Source organism: Poecilia formosa, unplaced genomic scaffold (assembly GCF_000485575.1).
Source record: "Poecilia formosa unplaced genomic scaffold, Poecilia_formosa-5.1.2 Scaffold253, whole genome shotgun sequence".
Taxonomy (NCBI): domain Eukaryota; kingdom Metazoa; phylum Chordata; class Actinopteri; order Cyprinodontiformes; family Poeciliidae; genus Poecilia; species Poecilia formosa.
In genome coordinates this window covers 848,839-870,443 of record NW_006800192.1, presented here as the reverse complement: position 1 = coordinate 870,443, position 21,605 = coordinate 848,839, and the positions used below count along the sequence as shown (strand labels likewise).

At 37.6% G+C, this 21,605-nt stretch overlaps 2 protein-coding genes across 4 annotated transcripts; one reads left to right on the top strand and one right to left on the bottom strand.

The window, feature by feature from the left end:
* Positions 1 to 1,134: 1,134 nt before the first annotated feature.
* On the bottom strand, positions 1,135 to 7,322 carry LOC103150405 (macrophage mannose receptor 1-like). 2 transcript variants are annotated; one of them, XM_016680683.1, is made up of 5 exons: positions 6,917 to 7,322; positions 6,369 to 6,728; positions 4,091 to 4,429; positions 2,213 to 3,949; positions 1,135 to 2,137 (listed from the first exon to the last, which is right to left on the bottom strand). In XM_016680683.1, the coding sequence occupies exons 1-5, from the start codon at positions 6,975 to 6,977 to the stop codon at positions 1,776 to 1,778; spliced, it is 2,859 nt and encodes a 952-aa protein (XP_016536169.1). In that variant the 5' UTR covers positions 6,978 to 7,322; the 3' UTR covers positions 1,135 to 1,775. The 2 variants fall into 2 exon arrangements, with proteins under 2 accessions (XP_016536169.1, XP_016536170.1); XM_016680684.1 differs by having other exon boundaries at positions 1,135 to 2,140; positions 2,213 to 2,287; positions 6,917 to 7,301.
* Positions 7,323 to 7,894: 572 nt separating this feature from the next.
* Positions 7,895 to 21,238, top strand: LOC103150406 (retinoic acid receptor RXR-beta-A-like). Of its 2 annotated transcripts, XM_007570009.2 has the most exons (12): positions 7,895 to 8,065; positions 9,397 to 9,590; positions 10,638 to 10,791; positions 10,932 to 11,111; positions 11,393 to 11,446; positions 13,818 to 13,978; positions 14,132 to 14,261; positions 14,714 to 14,840; positions 15,175 to 15,216; positions 15,307 to 15,398; positions 15,669 to 15,774; positions 15,863 to 21,238. In XM_007570009.2, the coding sequence occupies exons 2-12, from the start codon at positions 9,450 to 9,452 to the stop codon at positions 16,008 to 16,010; spliced, it is 1,335 nt and encodes a 444-aa protein (XP_007570071.1). In that variant the 5' UTR covers positions 7,895 to 8,065; positions 9,397 to 9,449; the 3' UTR covers positions 16,011 to 21,238. The 2 variants fall into 2 exon arrangements, with proteins under 2 accessions (XP_007570071.1, XP_007570072.1); XM_007570010.2 differs by lacking the exon at positions 11,393 to 11,446 and having other exon boundaries at positions 7,896 to 8,065.
* The last annotated feature ends 367 nt before the right edge of the window (positions 21,239 to 21,605 follow it).

The following is a 21,605-nucleotide window of genomic DNA, read 5'->3' as shown; positions in this document are numbered from 1 at the left end:
AATTTAACAACATTTTCAATTGTAACGCAGGTCTTACATTACATTTTTTATTTGTGATATCACATTGAACCCAGTTGAGATAAATAACATCTAACTGTGATCTACAAAAATTCAAAAGGTGTGACCAGTGGCTTTGCATGGTGAAAAGTACACAAAAGGGTGTGGCGTGGGAATGTCCTCAGGGGTCAGGAGTGACGGCGGAAGGGTCAGAGGTCAGAGGCAGCTGGACAGCACACAAGAGGAGGTGCTGGTGAGAAGTGGAGGAGAGGGAGAAGTCCAGGACTGAAAGACTGGACCCAGAGGGACGACGCATGGGAGGCTCACTGACCACTGCATATTTGGAGAGCGGATAATCTGAAGTTTAATGGTGCATAATAATAGAGAAGTGACACCACTTTCTTTGCATATGCAAAATGCATTATAGCAGGTGTGTTATTGTGCCTTTAGCCGTAAGAAGTCACAATATAAACCCATTCAACAAATGTACTTCAATATTGCTGTGTATTGCTAAATACTGATACTATTCCATTATGCTATTTTGGCAATACTTTTGGTATAACTTATGAAAAATATTAGAAATTTTCAAAAATCCTTGTTATCACAAAGGAAATGTTGTTGGCTGGTGATTTAAGCTAACCTTTATTTTTATTTTTTTTCACATTTTGTCACAAGTTAACCTTAAACTTTTATATACTGTATTTTGTTGTGATTTTATGTGATGGACCAATATCAAGTAGTGCAACTGTAAAATGGAAAATGAATTTTGGAAAAGAGAGCTAGAGGAAAAAGCACACCACACTTTTCCACATTTTTATTTGCAGACATTTCACTTTTCCTCCATCTAACAAATATTGTTTGAAACGCAATCCAACAAGTCTTTGCTGCAACGTGACAAAACATAAGTGAAAGAAACATAAATACTTTTGCAAGGAACTACATGTGGCCATTTAATCATGATCTACAAATGTAGAGTGGTTACACAGTACAGAGCACAAGGTGTGGAATGTTGTGCATGGTTTTTTACGCCACACCTTCTGTGATCTCTCTGATTGCTTCCAACATGTGCCAGCATTAAATTACAGACAGGTTCCACTGGTATGTTGAGTCACTTAAAAAAAAAAAAAAAAAAAAAAAAAAAAAAAATCAAGGAAGTCTGCGATGTTATTAAAGACATAAAAATAAACATGTACTAACACAAATACAACAACTTATTCATTAGCAGTAAAAAAATAATAATATTTTGTAATTGAAACATAAAGGTAGTGAAAAATGTCACTGATTAAAAAAAAGTGCAAAGTACTTAAAAATATTATTTTCTTTGTTATCATAGCTCTGAGTAACTTTCTGTGTACTTATGGTGTATCGGTACGCTCTGTTTTCTCTGTAAGCACTCCTGAGGGCCAGTCCCTTGACTTTGGTTTCAAGCAGACGCTCTTGACAGCCAGGTCAGGAGGTCAATATGCAGATTTTCACCCCTGAACAAGAGGTGTAGCGCCAATCAATTTTCTCACATTACTCTTGCTACGTACGTCTGTGAATCTGCACACCCATGCAACATTTAGTGTGTTCATATTAATTTAGAGATAGACATGAACAATAGCAGAGGATGGTGTATTTCACCCATTCATGCACAATCATAATACCTTGTTTGTAATTCAGAAATGCGAAATGTTTGGTGTTTTACATCTTAAAAACCTTGCAAAAATGCAATTCAGAACCAGCTTCATGATCATTTCATCACTGTCTTCACTGAAAGTGTCACTGGCAATCCACTCTCAGTTACCACAGGTCTGGCAGATGAAATTCAGCTCCTGTGTTTCTGGCAGACTGACCCACTGCTGCCTCCCTGTGGACTTAATGGCTGCACTCTCGCCACACTGAGTTGCCCTTTCTGGTCCTTCTCCTGGCTGCCAGTTCTGGTAACAGCCTGCAGTCGAGCTGGTCCAGAACCAAAAATTAAAGTTACAAGTGTAGCGTAAGCCAAGCCACACGTGAGGGGACGTAGAGCTTCTTGCCTTCTCAGCCACTTTGTCTTGAATGGCTTCACTGGTAATCTGAACCAGGTCGACATAGTGCTCCCTGCAGAAGCTCAAAGCTGAAATCCATGTCATATTTTTCTGGATTAATATTAGGCCGTCTTCTGGAAAATATAGAATATGGAATCAGATTTTGGCAAAGTAAAATTAAAGGCACATGGGTTTGTGAAACATACCTGAGTAAAAACTGCTGACAGTCGAGATTGGAGCTGGTGATTGGGTTGTTGTTTGGAATGATGTTCCGGTCTGAGCTGTTGGTGTGAAAACACTGTTTGTTGTTACATTCACAGTAGTGTTCTGGGGTGGTTGTTTTGGTGTTACTTCTGTACTGTTCAGCTGAGGGATTGGAGGATGTGAAACAACCTCTGTGGTGTTAAGAGCAGTTGGTCCAGCTTCTGTTAATGGTGCTGGAGTGGTAAGATTTTGCGGTGGTGCTGTTGCTGTTGATGTCATTGTTGGCATTTCTGTATTTGTACTATTAAAATTACTGGTTATGGGATGTGAAACAACCTCAGTACTGTCAGATGTAGTCAATCCAGTGGCAGTTGATGGAGTCGGTGTGCTAACATTTTGGAGTAGTGGCGTTAGTGTCATTGTTGGCATTTCCGTGCTTGTTTTGTTGAGCTCAGTAGTTGTGGGATGTGAAACAATCTCTGTGGTGTTAGATAGATTTGGTCCAGTGCCAGTTGTTGGTGTTGGGGTAGTAACATTTTGAGACGGTTGTGTTGTTGACATTGTGGGCATTTCTGTGTTTGTATTGTTAAACTCAGTGATGGTGGGATGTGAAACAACCTCTGTGGTGTTAGATAAATTTGGTCCAGTGCCAGTTGTTGGTGTTGGGGTAGTAACATTTTGAGATGGTTGTGTTGTTGACATTGTGGGCATTTCCGTGCTTGTTTTGTTGAGCTCAGTAGTTGTGGGATGTGAAACAACCTCTGTGGTGTTAGATAGATTTGGTCCAGTGCCAGTTGTTGCTGTTGGGGTAGTAACATTTTGAGACGGTTGTGTTGTTGACATTGTGGGCATTTCTGTGTTTGTATTGTTAAACTCAGTGATGGTGGGGTGTGAAACAACCTCGGTGGTGTTAGATGAAATCAGTTCAGTGATTGTTGATAATCCTTCAGTTACATTGTTTTGCTGCAGTGGTGTTGTTGTCATAGTTGACATTTCAGTACTTGCATTGTTGAGCTCAGGGGTTATGGGATGTGTACCAACCTCTGTGGTGTAAAAAGTAGTTGGTCCAGTGACAGTTCTTGGTGATGGGTTGGTAGCATTTTCAGGCATTTCTGGCGATGTCATTGTTGCCATTTCTTTATTTGTGCTGGTAAGTTCAGTGATCGGGGGATGTGAAACAAACTCTGTTGCCGTAGATGTAGTCGGTCTAGTGCCAGTTGTTGGTGCTGGCTTGGTGTTATTTTGGTGCAGAGGTGTTGGTGTCACTGTTGGGATTTCTGTACTTGTGTTGTCAAGTTCAGTGATCGTGGGATGTGAAACAACCTCTGTGTGGGTAGATGTAGTCAGTCCAGTAACAGTTGATGGTGCAGGGGTGGTAATATTTTGGAGTGGTTGTATTGGTGCCATTGTTGGTATTTTTGTATTTGTGTTATTGGATTCCGTGGTGATGGGATGTGAAATAACCTCTGTCATGTTAGATGTAGTAGTAGTTGATGGTACTGCGGTGGTAACATTTTGAGATGGAGGTGTTGTCATTGTATGTGTTGTATACGCAGTCAGTCCAGATATAGTTGATGGTTCTGTAGTGGTAGCGTTAGTAATCTGCTGTTCAGTGGAAACCAAAGTGGAATTAAAAATTGTTGCACCTGCGTGAAGTGGAGGAGTTTCCATATTAGTTGATGCAGGGTATGTAGTTATGCTCTGTGTAGTTTGTAAGCTGGTGGTTGTTGGATTTGTTGCTGTAAAGGTATGAATAGATAGATGAATCATGCAGCTTTGTTCTGTTTTGAGGAAGATTTAAAATTTGCTCATTCAAACTTTAACAGAATTTGAGTGACAACTTTGCTCAAATAATACAAAAAAGAGAGAAAACAACATACCTGTCCCACAAATGACACTGTGTCTGTTATTGCAGTTCTGAGTGGACCACTTTCCATTGTTTCCTAAGTCAGCTGTAACACAGTTGCCATTGCTACCATAGTTGGGTTCATTGGCATCCCAAAAGCGGAATGATGAGTTACTGGCACCCGACCATGTCCACGGATCTTTGAAAAGGCCAATCCACAACCTTTCAGAAGTGGATATGTTGCGGACAGCTTTATTTTCCTCTGCTGAGTGTATTGTAACCAGATCAGATGAAAGGTTCCAGCAATGACTGCGAGCATCCCTCCACGATTTCTTAACCTCAACAAAGATGTAAGTGCTGACATCCCCAATACCTGGAAAAAAAAAGAAGACATTGATGCTTTGAATGTGTTATTCTCATCACTCATTTCCAAGTGCACCAAGTGATAACTGGGAACATCATTGTAAAGTTTTATTATTATTTATTATTCCAGTATTTTAACTTAAAAAAAGTACAATTTATATATAGGAACAAATTATTATATGCAAAGCATTTGATAATTATACATTACAGCTAAAGAGAGCCCAAAATGTAGTTTTTCCAGACACTTTAATGTGACAGAAGACCAATAAAAAATGCTTAGTGCAGTAAGATTATGTTATGGCCCATACAATCAAAGGAAAAACTTTTTACTTGACATCTGTCGAGAATTGTCTGACTACAGCAGACGGCCATTGATGCCTTGCAGAAGGAGGTTGGGTGTGAAAAGGTAATTTCTGAAGAAATCAGAAGTATTCATTCACAGAAAATGTGATAAAAAATTGAATGTGAAAGGACAAAGTGTGGTAAAGGATTGTGTGCAAGCAACTGGAATATTGTCAGCCTTAAGTGTATTGTGAAGTAGTCCTCATTCAAGAGTTTGAAGGGGATTTGGCGTGGACTAAAGCTGGAGTTAATGTTTACAGACATGTCCAGGACAAGGACTTCAATTGTCATTAGTTATGTTTAGGCACTCCTGAACTCTAGACTTTTAGAATGGTCTTATCTGAACTAAGGAAAAAAAAAAGGATGCAGCTATTACTCCATTGTTCAAAGTCCTCTTTTCAGGTGACTAATATCTTTCTTCTTATTTGAAAAATTAAAGCCAAGAATCTAAAAGAAATATGAAGAGGTCCACAATTCAAGTTGCTAGAAGTCCAGTGTAAAGTCTACACTCAGTCATGATTTGGGTAACTGTGTCATCTACTAGTGTTGATCTAGTGCTGACTTGATAATGATTTTATCAAGTCCAAAATCATTGCGACCATTGATTAGGAATTATTTGAGCTTGCTTCCCTCTGCTGAAAAAACTATGGAAATACAGATTTCATTTACTAGCAAAACATTGGTACACGCTGCCAAAACTTGCTTTAATGACCAAGGATTACTTGACTCACCTGAATTGAATCCCATAGAGAATCAAAGAAGTATTGTCAAGAAGAAGAAGCGAGACACCAGACCCAAGAATGCAGATGAGCGGCTATTATAAGACCTGGATTTCTTTAAACTTCCAGCAGTGCCGCAGGCTAATTGTCTCCATGTCACATCACAGTGATGAAGTAATTCATGCTAAAGGAACCCTGAACAGGTACTCAGTGAAAATACTGTGCAGTATCTCAACATACTTTTATGTTATATTCAAATTGTCTGAGAAACTCTTTTTTTTTTCTTTCTTTTTTTACCAACTGTAATCCATAGACATCAATATCAACAAATAAGTGCTGAAATATATCACTCTGTGCAAAATGAATCTAATGAATATATGAGGCCATGTCCACTGGGAGACAATTTTAGGTGCAGCTGCAAGCATTTCTTTTTTATCATTTAGGCTGTGTGTCCACACCGATGCAGCAACTTATGAGACTGGAAATGATCATTTTTGAAACTAAGTTCCAGAATGGATAAATTTTCAAAATGTCGGTTCTATGTTTCCATGTGGCAATATGAGACACTTTGTTTGTTTGTTGATTCATTTGTTTCATTTCTTTATCTATCCCACATGTGCCTGTCTCTCATAAATAACAGACATGGTGCCTTTTGGTGTGTTTTTATTGTCTTTGTATGGCAGTGTTTTAGCGCCACCAGCATATCAGTGTCAGTAGAGATGCATTCTGTCATGTGGAGACACATGTTTTTTCCCAAAACATTTACAAAAATTCACCATGCTCATCTCCATGTGTTCAGGGTCTGAATTTCATTTTAAAAAAAATCAATTAACGGATTTAAAATTACTGATATTATCATTATTTGAGATAGACTTTACTATCACCTACCTTGGCAAACAAAGCTCTCTGGAGTTTGACAGTCATTTTCAAGCCACTTTCCATTTTGATTCATTACTGCACATGCTTCTTGTTCGTTATCCTGTGGTTCTCCAGTATCCCAGTTTAAAAAGCTTGTTCCTCGATCAGACCCAGTCCAGTGCCAAATCCAAAGGTCTCCAACCTCCAGTCCTATCCAAATGTTACGACCAGATGGCAAAACTAAACTGAGCATGATATTAACTTCTGCTAAATTGTAAACAGTGGCTACATCAATATTCATGTTTCTACAGTAACTCCTTGCATCGTCATACTTCATCTTCTTAGTGGTTAGCTGAAAGCCTGAAGATTCCAGCGGAGACATGGAAATCACTGTGAAGAGTTAAACAATAACTTTTAAACCGAGTAACAATCACAAAAACTGTATCATTTGTACATTTGCATTGTTGTTATTAAAAATAAGCTTTTCATCAATATGACTACTTCTTCAATATTAATGTCTTAAATAACCACATATTCTCTACCAGGAAAGCAACAAACAAAACCCGTTTTGTACTTACCTGAGGTAATAATTAAAAACATAGTTGAAGTCCTTCTAGTTATTAGCCATATTTCAGTCATGATGAAGGTTCACTTGGGTTAAAAAAGATCAAGTAAAAAATGTCGGAATAAAACCATTTGCTGCTCCTATCAAAGGGTTCTGGCATGCAGCTTTGAGCAGCAAAGTGTCGATAGTAAGAATGCCACCTGGTGTGTAAGAAGATACTTTCCCAGGAACTACTTGAAGCAAAAGCAGTTTGTCAAGTTTCATTATCTTATACATACAGTGGTATGTGGTTTGTTGAGATGAAACAACGCCTTCTTCTGGCATTAGCTGCATACTTATTATAAACTAAAATGAACACATTAACAGATAAGAAAAATAGAACATATTTTAAAGGAACATGTCACATTTGGGACTATTTTGTAATTACAAGCTTCTGTTTACATTTTTAAAAAGTAAAGTATGTTTTAACATGAAATTGCGTGGAAATTTGAACCCCAAATTAGATACTTTGGACGTGGAAGACTTCTGTAAACAAAATAAGTGGTGTAAAAACACATTGTGCAATATATCCATTCTCTCAAGGAGGGGAAAAGAAAAGACATTCCAGCTACTATGAAGGTGTGGCCGTTATAAAACGTTGCTTAGATTGACTACAGACTGAACAGTGAGCCATAAACAGAATAACTAAAAGCAACACATTGTTTCTATTTGAACTGCTTTTTAACAATCCACCATACCAAAACCACAGCACTCAAATACTTCCTTTTATCCGGCAATGAAACTTTTATCTCAGTCTGGTGCTGTACCATTTAAATACCACTTGATGTTAACTGTTACTGGAAAACTATTTACTCAATAGCGCAACGAAATATGTAAAAGGGAATTTGCATTTTGTTTCAACGCATTATTAAATAAATAATAAATAATGAAGCGTTGATAAAGAAGTTAAACATCATAGGTGTCATATGACAGCGCTGTTATGGGTGGTCCCATGAGACATTTTGGCTCTGGTGGATGATGGCTCAGAGCCAACATGGCCTGTAAACAACAACAGCAGCGTCAAAGTAAAGTTAACTGAATCTGATTGTCGGCGTGTAGTCTAGTTTAAATTAGAAGAGATAACGCGTGGTGGTTTTTCAACAATGCTTCGAAAGTGCATATGGTATGTAACTCCAAACACAAAACTATCATAGACTAGACTTGCCACCACACTTTCTTGGAGCTGTACGTGCTCTTGGCTAACTCTCTTAGCCGCGTTAGCCAAGTTAGCATGCTAACTTGCTAGTCTTATCTACCTAAAGATAATTCCTCGAGTTGGGTTTATTTGGGTTCGTAGTGTGGGGTAAAGCGAAGTGTTGTTTGTATTTGAATTGAGGTGTTTTAACTTTGTCTAATTGCTTTCTGAAAATATTAAAAGCTAACTTTCTGACGTCGGTAAGCAAAGCTAATGCTAGCTAAAGATGTCTGGTTGCGAAGCTTGTTAAGAGTTAAGGTTTTGCAGTCAAATATCCCTTAATAAAATCAACGAAGATTGTACATTTGTTGGCTTATAAAGTATACAATCTTAATGTTTGGGGAAAAAATGCACTGGAGCTTATTTTTTACTTACTAGTTTTGTGACGTATTTCATTGGGCAGCGGTAATGCGCTTGTATAGCATTTAGCAAATGTGAAATTCTGTTGATAAATAAAGCGAACTAACACTGTGTTGGTTAAATACATCTTTTTAGCACACGTGCTTAAAGATTCAATGCCCCATCCTTCATTATTAGTCATCATACCATATAACATGTTTTGATTTAGCTGTAGTTTTAGGACTTATGGATACGCGACATCTCTTAATGCATTGATCTATTACTGTACTACTTGTGCGGTAAAATAATGCTGCACGTCAAAACAAGCGATGGCATTTGTAAGGACAATAAAGTAACTATTTTAAGTGCTAAGATCATGTATGAATATTGAGAATTAAGGCATTTGTAGCATTTCAAAAGCTGATACTCCGTGGTAATTTACACGATAAACTTTGAAAATGTCTTATCCAAAATCTAAAAAAAACAAAAACGCGGTTATAATAATTTACCGAAATTTTGGTATCGTTAATTTACATATGCAAAAAAATCACTTTTGTTTCTAATATATTTTTATCATTAAAATAACAAGTTATTAGGTCTATACACATAACAAAATAATAATTCAGCTCCTTTTTTGAATAGTAAGTGAAACACGTTTTCGAGAGGAAGGCACAACCAGTAGTATGAATACAAATCAAACAATTACATCAAAAACAGCACTTGCAGTGACTTTAATCTATGTATTGTTTATACCTATGCTTGGTGTTTTGAAATCATTGTACTCTCTCTGTTGTTTTCCATCAGTTTGCAGCATCATTCATTTAAAACAAATACACAAACAAAAACAACCATAAATGTTTTAGATAACCTCTACCTGTTGACTCTGCTTTGCTAACTTCATCTTCTTGTGTCAACCTCAGATTGACATCCTGAAGACGGAACATCATTCTCTTCAGCGGGTAGCTTGCGAGCCATGTCCGCACCTCAACCTAACAGCTCAGCCTCCAACAGCCCAACCAACTTCATTGGTTCTCCTTTTTCAGTGATAAGTCCTTCTCTCAGCTCTCCGGTGGTATCTCCCTCTCTGGGATTTGGACCCATCAGCAGCAGTCAGGTATCTGTTAGGTAGCTGTATGAGTAATTGTGCTCATCTGTTTGGGTCTGAAAATGATTGTATTGCAAGAAGTCTCGCAGTTGTTTTAGAGCGCCTCGGATGAGCTTTACCGTTTCTTAAAACCTTGTGTTGCCTTTTCACCACCATTTCCATTTTTCACTTGTACACAAAAACAATTTTGCTGTCATTGGACTTAACCAACGTACATCAGTTTATTTCTCTTGGTGGTTAAGCATTTTTGTTGAATTGTCAAAATAGACTATCACAATCTCGTGAAACCAAATTTAGAAATTTAGAGGAAGAAACTATTGCAAAATATGTAGAAAATGGCATAAAATTTTCTATTTGAAATAGCTCCTTACAGCATCCAAAAGAGTAGGGAGCAAATTAGGATGCATTGATCCACCTTTATTACTTCTGATACAGATACACGAGGTTTAGTATTGGCCAATACAGATATGACACAGAAAAACATAGCTGAATTGACTTGAAATGTTTTTGTTTTAAAGCACAAACATATTTATAATTCAAATTCAAAATTGGACATAGATATATTCAATTATTTGATAATTTATTTGACAACTCTGCACCATCACAGCACACTTAATTACACAAGTAACTTCACAAGCTTGGTAAAACATGTAAAAACAGCACAACTTAATTTTGTTCAGTCAGCGCAATTAGGAGTACAACAGTCAATGTAAAATAGATAATAAAGAAACTGAAATGGACACAAACAATAAGGTTAAGTACCTTGGCTAAACATGTAAAAAAAAAATAAAGTGCATTGAACCATCAGATTGGTTCAGAAAGTGCAATTAGGAATTCTAAATATAATGTTAAATAAGCATTAGAATTAGACAGTATAGATCTGCTCTTATGGATTGAGAACATTGCCATTGATTGCCGACCTAGAATTTTTGTCAACATTCAGGCCCATTAATGAGTACAAGTGTTTCTTCAGAGTGTGATGCATTGTTGGAATGTTTTTTTTTTTTTTTTTTACTTTAACTTGGCTTTTAACCAATAGAATTATTGTACGTCTAGATTTCGTCGTCAGCACCAATATCAGGGATGCATTCAGTCAGCAGCTCAGAAGATATTAAGCCTCCATTTGGCCTGAGGCCCATGCAAGCTCACAGCCCGGGAATAATGATGTCTCAGAAACGACTGTGTGTGATCTGTGGCGACCGCTCTTCTGGTGAGTGGACTGTTGAAAGGCAGCACTAGTTTTCTGTTTATTACTGATTAAAATGATCCAAAATGTTCCTAAATCTCTTGCCTTTCCTCCCTTGTTTTGTTTGATCGTCTTAAGTTTCCACTCACCTGTTTAATCTTCAGGCAAACACTACGGCGTGTACAGCTGTGAGGGGTGCAAAGGTTTCTTTAAACGAACTGTGCGCAAAGACCTGAGCTACACCTGCAGGGATAACAAGGAGTGCCTGGTGGACAAACGCCAGCGCAACCGCTGCCAGTACTGCCGCTACCAGAAGTGCCTGGCCATGGGTATGAAGAGAGAAGGTACGCAAGGAGAAGTGTCAAATATAACATCCACTAGTTGTTGTTGTTGTTGTTTTTTTGTTTTTTTTTTGTAGTGTGATGAACTATGGCTGTTGTTAAGAGTTATTCAAATAGTCAAAGTAGTTTTGGATTGGCATCATACTTTTAGAGAGAGTGGATGTTGGCTTGGACAGAGATAGATTTATTGGACCTGGGGTAAAAAACAACAAACAAAAAACTAACGCCTCTTTGTCTCTTCCCTCCACTTTCTCCAATTCTACCCTTTCCCCGTCTGTCAATAGCGGTAAATCCTATAAAGTGGAAAAACAAGGATGGAAAAGATGAGGGATGGATGAGTATGTTGTCTAAATTTCAGAGATTCTGTATCTTAAATCTACCTCAACATTTATCACAGAAGAAAATGCTAAGCAGTGATAGGCTCATGTGTGACTTTGTGCTATAGTGTGGAAACGAGAGACAGCTAGTGCACTTGGCTGCCTAGTGATGAAGGACCGCTCTGTTAGGCAGCTTACAGCCGTGTGCTCGTTTTGTGAAAATGAATGAAAATCCCATCTGTGTTGACAAAGTAAAGAATATGGTTGTTCATATTGTTGGTATGCTACTAGAATCCCAAAGCATGTCTTTTAAGCCTTGCATGCATGTACAAGCCCATCTTAATTAGATAATTAGATTGCATATTTAGGCACAAAGGATTCTGTTCGCTCTGATCAGTGACACTTGATTACCTTCAAGTGTCACTTTTTATTACTTCTCATCCTCGCAGTAATATCGAGATGATTTCTCACAGGATCTGAGTGAAGAGAAGCCTGAATGTTAGCACTTTTGGCAACTAATGAAAAGTCCTGTTATTAATCACTCTTCTTTTGATTTGTCATTATAATTGTCTGTCTTGAGGTTTCCAACAAACAAAATGTAGCTATATAAGGCGACATTTACACAGGAAATTGAAGCAGAAATTTATAGCATCTAATGAAATATTGTGCACTCAAAATGGTAGAGAAAATTATTCCTACTGATTTCATTAATGACTAATTTAGCATGTTGGTTACACTAAAATATAGCTGTGACATTTCTGAATCTAAATAGAAAATTTCCCCAAGAACTTTAGGCACATTGTAGTTGAACGTCTGTATCTCCCTTCCGCATCAGGCTTAAATTTATCAATCATTCTGTGATTTCTTTTGAGTAATCGAATATTAAACTAAAGTCACTCCCTGTAGCTAACTTCACAATTAGACAAGAGCCTCTTATTGTTGGAAAACAACTGGCCTTGAAAATCCTGTTTCATTTGGTAATAAATTATTTCGCTGTCATCTTCTGATTATGGGAAAGATACAAGCTGTTCTCTGTGGGTGGATTATAACTACTCCACACCCACAAGATTGTCTTCATTTTAGGTCTACATATTTTTGCTGACCTAATTAAGTGTCTGGCATCACTGTCGCACTGCATGACTCGGCATGAGCCAAAGCCTTTTTCTTTCATGACTAACAAGAATTTGTGGCGTGTCTGTGGAGAACTTTTGTTCTGTTCTGATTAGGTTCCTGCTTCTGGTGTTATTACTAGTGAATTATATCGGGCAGAACACTGGGCACAAAGAAATGTCGAGGACGTTTGGGTTCTGACCGACCACCCCGGTGCTGAATCCATCCATCTGTCCCTGTCCCTAAAATCCATTTTATTCTGTTCCGGGTTGCAGTTTGTCCCAGCTGTCAACAGGCAAGCGGCAGGTTACACTGCGACAAATCAGCAGTGGATCTTGCAGCGTAATTACATTTATTTTATATTCTTGGGAAATATCTTACTAACTTTGGTGAATTCATGGAGTGTGGCTTGCAGCTGTGAGCTGTTTGATAATTGGATACGTTTTGTAACTATGCCTCCCCCTAGTGGCAGACTTTGATGTAGAAATGCAGGAAACTCCAAAGGGCTCACTGTTAACGTTGAGGTTGCAAACTGATCTTTTTTTTTTATTATTATTGTGAAAAAGCTCGGTAGCTGTATCCTGTTGATCAAAAGAAAGAGGGAGGGAAAGAGGAGACAAACATTAAATATTAATGCAGATAATCACAAAATTTCTGCAGGGTTTTACATTGAATTACCTCAATTTTAGGTTTTCAAAGGGGTTAAGTTGTCCAGATTTTGTAAGCCAAATTATTTTAAGTTTATAGTTCATCTTGAGACTTGTTTACATTTAGCCGTTTTTTGCAAACTCACAACAGAATAGTTCTCAAAACTGTTTTGGTGTTCGTTTACAGAGTTGAAATCAAAATGTTCTTGTTAGCCTTTTCCACTGTATTCTCTGTTATGGCAGAGTGTGACTTGAACAGGAACAGATTTAAAAATTAGAGGTTTTAGTAGTTGGCTAAACTTTAGCATTTCATGTTAAAAAAGGCATTGAAATAAGATAAGCTGTGTAAAAGCAACTAACTCACATCCCAGATATAACACCAATGTGAAATTAAAAAAAGTTGTAATAGCCTAACGTAAAGTTTCAAAGTTAATATTAAGCCTTGTTATTATTTAATTTGAAAGAAAAAAAAATGTATTTTAGAAAAGAATAACTTCTAAAATTATAAAACCATTCAGTTAAAGCAGAATGCAAATATGAGCTTTCATGTTGGATTGAAAGCCAATGAATCCAAAAGTCCATTAAATCTCCCTGTGTACATTCTGGAAGTGTTTCTTTGTGTTTGTCTGCTGCAGCGGTTCAGGAGGAGCGTCAGAGGAACAGAGAGCGCGAGGGAGAGCTGGAGTTCAGCTCCGGAGTGAACGACGAGATGCCTGTGGAGAAGATCTTGGAGGCGGAGATGGCCGTGGATATGCGGGTGGACCTTCACTCCGATAGAGGGTCTGCAGGAAACTCTGTGAGTTGTTGGAACACTGCAATCAATCCATTTTAGTGATTTTTTTTTCTTTTTTTTCCCCCTTTAATCCCCCGTCTTTTTCTTAAAGATAAAACAAAATCGGCTTTATTTGTTTTGCAAGTAACCAGGAAGTAATTGTGATGTGTTTTGCAGCCCCATGATGCCGTTTCCAACATCTGCCAGACTGCTGACAAGCAGCTGTTTGCTTTGGTGGAGTGGGCAAAGAGAATCCCTCATTTCTCAGAGCTGCCCCTTGATGATCAGGTCATCCTCCTGCGTGCAGGTATGGATATCGACTACCAGCTTCAAATTAAAGTTAGCACATTCAGATTCTGTTTGGAGAAAAGGTTAATTGCTACTATAGAGAAACAAAGTAGCTCTGTGGCATGCCAGGGTCAGTTAAAGTATTGACTCATGCTGTGGGAGAGATTAATTCAAGAAATGTGGGAGGGGGGTGGGAATACTAAATATGTGAGGAGCAGTGTAAATATCTTGAATAGTCAGGGATTGGTACAATGCTTTTATAAAATTCTTTGTGGCAAATGTATGCAGTGTTCAACTCATTGTAAACCGAAAGCTTAAATGAAACAGCAAAAGACAGAGTGGTTTCAACCTTAGACTGGATGGAATCACTATAACCCAGCAGTTTTCATTCAGGCATGTGTTACCTCTGAATAGAGTTGTACATAAATAAACAGGAGAATAATTATCTGCACTGCTGCTTGTGTTTGTCAGGCTGGAATGAGCTCCTGATAGCCTCGTTCTCCCATCGCTCCATCCCTCTGAAGGATGGCGCTCTGCTGGCGTCCGAGCTGCAGCGTGACAGCGCACACATGGCCGGAGTTGGTGCTATTTTTGATAGGTACGTTTACATGGACAAGACGTTTCCAGAATGCTGATAAAATAAATTACAGCTAGCATGACATTAGCTGTCATGTGGCTAAACTCATAGGGATTCGCTATTATAGGTTGCCGCATGTCTGTCTTTTTAAAATATTGTCCTCAAGCAGTCTTCCACAGTCTCTGTGTAAATTACTTGTTGAAACATATTGACTGTTGATGTTGCAACAGAAACATGTTGTGTGTGTGCTGATGTAGTTCCACGTGCTGAAATGTTTTAGCCAGACAGTTTGTTTAATGTTTTACTTGTGTTTTTTTTGTTGTTGTTTTTTTTCTAATGGATCAAAATTTTCCAGGGAGAGTGTGCAGAGTGCAGAAGTTGGTGCCATATTTGACAGGTACTTGTACAGTTCTTCAGTGTTGTTACTTTTGAGTTCATAATTTGAGTGTACGTGTTTAATAATTTTACACACTTTCTCATACTGCAGGGTTCTCACTGAGCTCGTTAACAAAATGAGAGATATGCAAATGGACAAAACAGAGCTGGGCTGTCTCCGGGCTATTGTCCTGTTTAACCCAGGTAATTTGAGAATGCATGAGCATAAGAATGGTTTATGTAGATGCACTAATTGAAGCGATGCAGTCGTTTTACGATCAAGTCTTTTTAAAGGTTTCTGCTGCTGGTAGTAATTTCAGAGATCTTCGTAAAAAATGTATCGATATCGATCAAGTTGAAAATGACCAGATTCTAGTCATAAGCAGATCTTTGTGCATCGCAAATAGATTTTTTTTCTCTTCATAGCTGAAATGCATCATGTAATTATTGTGCTTATTAATGTTGTTCCGCTAGATGCTAAAGGGCTCTCCAGCACAAGTGAGGTGGAGCTCCTTAGAGAAAAAGTCTATGCATCACTGGAAGCTTACTGCAAGCATAAGTATCCAGAGCAGCAGGGAAGGTACAGACATGTGCTGTGAAGTGTTGACTGGTGCATTATTTATGTTTCTGAGGGGAAAAGAAACGAATGAACCGATTTCTCCCTGCAGGTTTGCGAAGCTCCTCCTTCGACTTCCAGCGCTGAGATCCATTGGCCTGAAGTGCTTGGAGCATCTTTTTTTCTTCAAACTGATCGGGGACACGCCTATCGACACCTTCCTCATGGAAATGCTTGAAGCTCCCCATCAGTTGTCTTAGACAGGAGCCGCGTACTGTGCATTTTAGAAAGCTGGAGTCTGGGGAGGCGGGCGTGGGACTGGAGTGGCACTTTAAGTTCTTTTTAAGATTTGTCAGTTTGTCTCACTGCTGTCTGCGTTACACCTTAGTGCAGCACAGATTTGCTCTTTAGACCAAACCCAAGGCTTGGCATGACCTTCAAGCTGGTGCTATGTGTTGTCATAACGTCATGAGTTAAAAACACAACAAAAAAAAAAATACTATGGTAAACACATGAATATTTTTAAGAAAAATATTTACATATTTCTCTCAGAGTGGCTATAATTTGGGTACTCATTTTTATAAGACTTTTTAAACACCTAAACTCATCTCTAATGCCTTTCTTTTTAATTCAAGAAGGATGCATCCTTAATAACGCTTTGTGAAACTTTTTTTTTTTTTAATTTAAATCAAATCTAATAATGCATCATGGTGTCCAGAAGCTCCGAATTGACAGAATCTGAACCCTGAGATTGACACCAGATTGAAATGATCCCGGATTTAAGTCTGCGTCTCGTATATACATTGCTAAGTGTTTACATATTTTCCCTTTTAAAGCATAGGTGTCAAACTCCAGTCCTGGAGGGCCCGCTGCCCTGCAACGTTTAGATGTGCCTCTGCTGCACCACACCTGAATAGAATAATTAGGTCATTAGCAAGGCTCTGGAGCACTTATCTTCAAAGAAGGAGGTAATTGAGCCATTTCGTTCCAGTGTGTTGTACCTGTGGCACATCTAAAAATCTGCAGGGCAGCGGCTCTTGAGGACTGGAGTTTGACACCCCTGCTTTAAAGCAATTCAGATCTATTCCCTATTGTATTTTATGACAGGAATAAACTGCACATTTGGGATTTGTGCTACTTTTAAAACAAACTTTAAACAAACCGCCCTGGCCTTCCCGGCATTCGGGGTTGGTTCATTTGCTTGTTGTTGTGGTGCTATTTCAGAGATGATTTGGACATTACTGGTGAAATTGCACACCAAACCATAAACCTAAGAAAATATGCAAAACTAGAAATTCCTTTTGTTGATCTTTGTTTTTAAAATGTAGCAACATAAAATACCTGCATCAGCCTGTCAGTTATTCAATGTTTTTGCAGAGATAAAAATGTCCAGTGGAAAGGGAATACTCTGTGATGTAATTTATCTATACAATTATGAGGTACTGTGCTAAGCAAAAGGGTCAGGGAAAATGCACATAAAAAAAATTAGAATAATTGCTAAATTCAAAGTACAATGTTATTATGCACCCTTGTTTTTAGGTGGAATAAAGCAAAATGTGTTTTGGGTTGCACTGGATTTGCTGAGACTGATCAGCTTTGTTTTGTGCCGTTTGTGATGCTTGGTTTTCCTCCCTCCTCCCCTTCATCTTTTTGTAGGTAGCTTACTTTTTCTTCATACAGTTTCTGCTGTTTAATAAAAAAATAAAAATAAAAAAAAAGCAAACCATAATCAAATTGAAACCCAGAAGACCTTGATGAACAGATGATGTAAACAAGACCAAATGAGGTCTGTGTGGGGAAACGCTGTACAGGAAAACACTACATGAGCAATATCAGCAGCCTGTCATCCACTTCTGCGCTCTTGAACTTTTAAGTAACTTGAAGCATGGGGTTTTGTGGACTAAAAGAATAAAGAAGATTAAGTTTTTCTTGCATTTTCATTAGAAGTGTCACATGTGAATTTTTTTTTTCTGCTTAAATCCAGTACAACTGAAGGATGATTAAAAAAAATAGTCCCAAAGGTGTTTCAGTGAGCCTTTTTATTGTTGTAGTTGGTACATATAATTGTTGTGGGGACGGATACAACAGAAGCCTTGGTTTTAATACTATCTTTGTTTGAGGTGAGATGGCACAGGCTACAGTACATATGGGCTAAAAGTAAGAAATATGAAGTGCAAGAAAATCAAAGGCTTTCAACTTGAAGTTGCTGGTTAATTTGATCGTTTTGTAAAAAAAAAAAAAAAAGCAAAAAAGCAAAGTGCATCTAATATTTGAAGCTTGGAGAACCTCTATTTGTAGCAAAAAAAAAAAAAGGTTGAGTTTCTTAAAGCCAAGCATGGCTAAATTTTCTTAACTATCACAATAACACTTTCAGCTTTTCCTGAATGTCTTCACACGCAGAGCCAAAGATGGGGAAAAAAAAAACACTTGGTGAAGTTACCACTTCTAAATAATTTCTATTATTTCTCATAATTGATAACTTGTCCAGTCTGGGTACGTTCACTTCCCTCAATTATAGGTGCATCCCAATAAATTATATCAAAAGTAGAATTCAGTCATTTGTTTCTAGAAGTGCAACTTGTGGTATGCTATTACACACAGATATATCATGTGAGCCTTCTGTTGAGTTTTGCTTGAATCTGATGAAAACTCAAAATCCAGTTTCTCAAGAGTTTTGTTTCAAAATGGAGCTCGCCATTAAAAATGTATTTCAGAAATCTGGGCTTTTCAAAAGTACGTCCAAATACTGCAGTGTATGCACTCCATGCTGATCAGAGCCTCTGCATCAGTTCAACATGGCATGGATGTGATCCTGAAGACCAGGTTGAGTAAATTTCCTTCAGCTCATCTGCATTATTGGCTCTAATGGGTCTTATCTTCCCTTTTGACAATACATAGATTGTCTATGGGGTTTATTATTGCAGGCCAGTGTCGGCCATATTGTTGTCATCAAAACAGATGGAGGCACTTTTGGCAGTTTGGGAAGGTACCAAGGTCTGCTGCTGGAAAATGAAATGGGCATCTCCGTAAAGCTTCTTGCAGAGGGAACCATTAACGTTTCTAACGTTTCCTGGTGGATCGTTAGCTTGCCGACTTTGGATTCAAAGAAACACTGAAGCAGCACAAGTAAATAACATGGCTTCCTAAATCTTCACTGTTATGTCAACTTTTCATTGGATCTCAACCAACTTGGACTTTTATTTTCAATTATAATGCAAAATGTACTTTCATCTATAAAGACGACTTTTGAATGGGCAACAGCCCAGTCTTTTTCTCCTGACACGTCTAATTGCTGTAAATCCTTTACAGTGACATTTTGTCATGTAAATACATTTGCCTTAGAAATTCTAAGCTTTGTTGAAACTGAATATACTCGCTCTAGTAATTGCAAAAAAGAGATGTACAGATCACAAGATGAGGTTTAGTACGCAAACATTTTACTTGACTTTAAAGTCTGGCTCAGTTTTGCATTTTCTTTAATAATGCGATGTATGTTTAAGACAGAATTTGCTACTATCTTTTTCACATATGTGTTTATTCATACTGTATTGTGCAAAAGCCTTGCGCCACCTCTAACTTTATCATACTGAACAGACATTTTAAATATGTGCAATCCTTGGTAGAAAATGTACTTATTTGAGGAAATTCGACTCTTCAAACTCAAAATACTGTATTTCCAAATACTTTGTCGGAATAAATTTTTCTGATCCAAGTTTTCATGCCACTAGTTTTAGTAATAATGGAAAAAACACAAACACCTGCCTTTATAAGCAACAACAACAAATTTTTTAGTGTTCTTAATGGACACTAGAATAAACTTTTGATGACGTACGGGAGTTTATATGCATCTGGTTATGATGGAGGAACAGAATAGCCAGCAGCTGAAGAGAAAAACACTGAACTGAGTGAGGAAATACAGAATATGGAGTTGAAGCGAATGCCAGTTATAAAACCTGCTAGTCCCGTGTGTCAGTTGGAATAAAACAATTACGCCACTGCTGCTTCCCTGCTTATGTTTGTTCATTTGGATGACAAAACTGAATCAGTTATATGTTATACAGAATAAGATGCTGTGCTTTTGTTTTCGATTGCCTTCGTAGCATCCAGTCTGTTTTTGCGTCCAGCTGAAACTACCAGCTGTGCTGCTGAAAGTTTATCTTGCTGGCATCTCACAAACCCTCCACAGTGAGTCAATCCAAACTATGTGCTAGTCAACAATTTTGCAGTCAGGTATAAACGTGTTCCTCCTCTTGTGACATTTGACGTTTATGACTGCAATGTGTATTTTGAACTGTTCCAGTACAATGAAAACATATTTTCTAAACATTTAGCCTTCTATAAATTCATCAAATCTTAAGATATGCACGCACCTTTTTACTTTAGACTACTGTTATTACTTTGAGTTTAAAAAAATTACATTAGGCATTTTCTTATCTAACATTATGTTTCAAGCACTCTGCTTCTTTACACCCCGTCCAGTAATGTCTGTTCCTGTTGTGTGATTTCTAACCAGATATGCTTTCACTTCATTTCCACGGCGTGTTTGGTCTAAATGAGGAGCTGCAAAGTAAATTTAATGAAAGCCAAACTTTCCTTTCTTTTTACTGTTCATCTGCATTAAATACCTGTACAGATCTGTCAAGTAAAGTAATCAGAGGAGCCATTTTGATGTTGCTTTTCGTTGTCTTTTTTTTAACAACTTGCATCTTTGAGAATAACAGTTAAAACAATAATGCCTAAAAATGCACCAAGAAATCATCTAGTGTTTGAAAATAGACTATTGTTATATTGTTCCTGATCACTGACCTGTCAGTAATAAACTCAAAAATCAGATCTTATGCCCAACAGTGAATGCACCAGACATACACGCTACCCGGCTGCTGTAAAAAGAACCAAAAAAAAAAAAAAAACATTTGGTACAGATTATTCAGAAAAGGAAACTCAAAGCCATTTTCAGTATCGGTGAAATGTTTAAAAATAAAGTCAGAGGAAGCACAAAGATTTTATCCATTCAGACTGTGAGGGAGCAAAACTTTCAGCAGTTTACGGAAAGGCTGAGCGAAATGCAGAAAAGCTTTTCCAAATCTGACTGCTTTGGAACATACTGAAGCCTTTTGGAAATTCATAGCTAAGGTGAGAATCTAGGGAATTCAGGGAATACACAATGAGACAGCCTTTTTGGCATCCGTAGTCAGAATTTTTGAAGACAAAATATACAAAAAAAGGGATGACTCCAGATTTTCACAGCAGTGTACTTAAAGACAAAAAAAAAAAAAAAAAAAAAAAGAAATACTCAAATATCCTTCACAGGACAAAGTGACTCCTTTAATGTTAAACTACAGTTTAGTTTGGCCAATTGTTACATCTCCTTTACCTTAATCGATCTGCATGTGCGCTAATTTTACACCAAGGCTAAATGGTAGGACTCGGATGACGTACAACTTAAAGCTGTAGAAACTACATTATCTTCATAAAGATAAAAAAAAAAGTTATTTTGCCATGATGGGTTTAAAAACATCGACTGATGAACATTAAAATAATTTTCTCATACACAAACTGCACATCTGTAGTAACAATATGTGATCACATGTCCCTGAAAGCGTCTTAATAAATAACTGTTCGCAAGGCACTGAAATGTGCAGCTCATAGTTTCTATAAAATACAACTCAACTTTAGAAAGAGTACTAACTGTTCCTGCCTCCCTTGAATACTTGCCAGCCTTTTTAGTTTTTTATTTAAGAATTGATCCAACAACGCAACACTGAACATTTTGTTTCGTTATAATCTTCAAAAAAAAAAAAAAAAAAAAAAAAAAAAGAGAAATACTCAAATATCCTTCACAGGACAAAGTGACT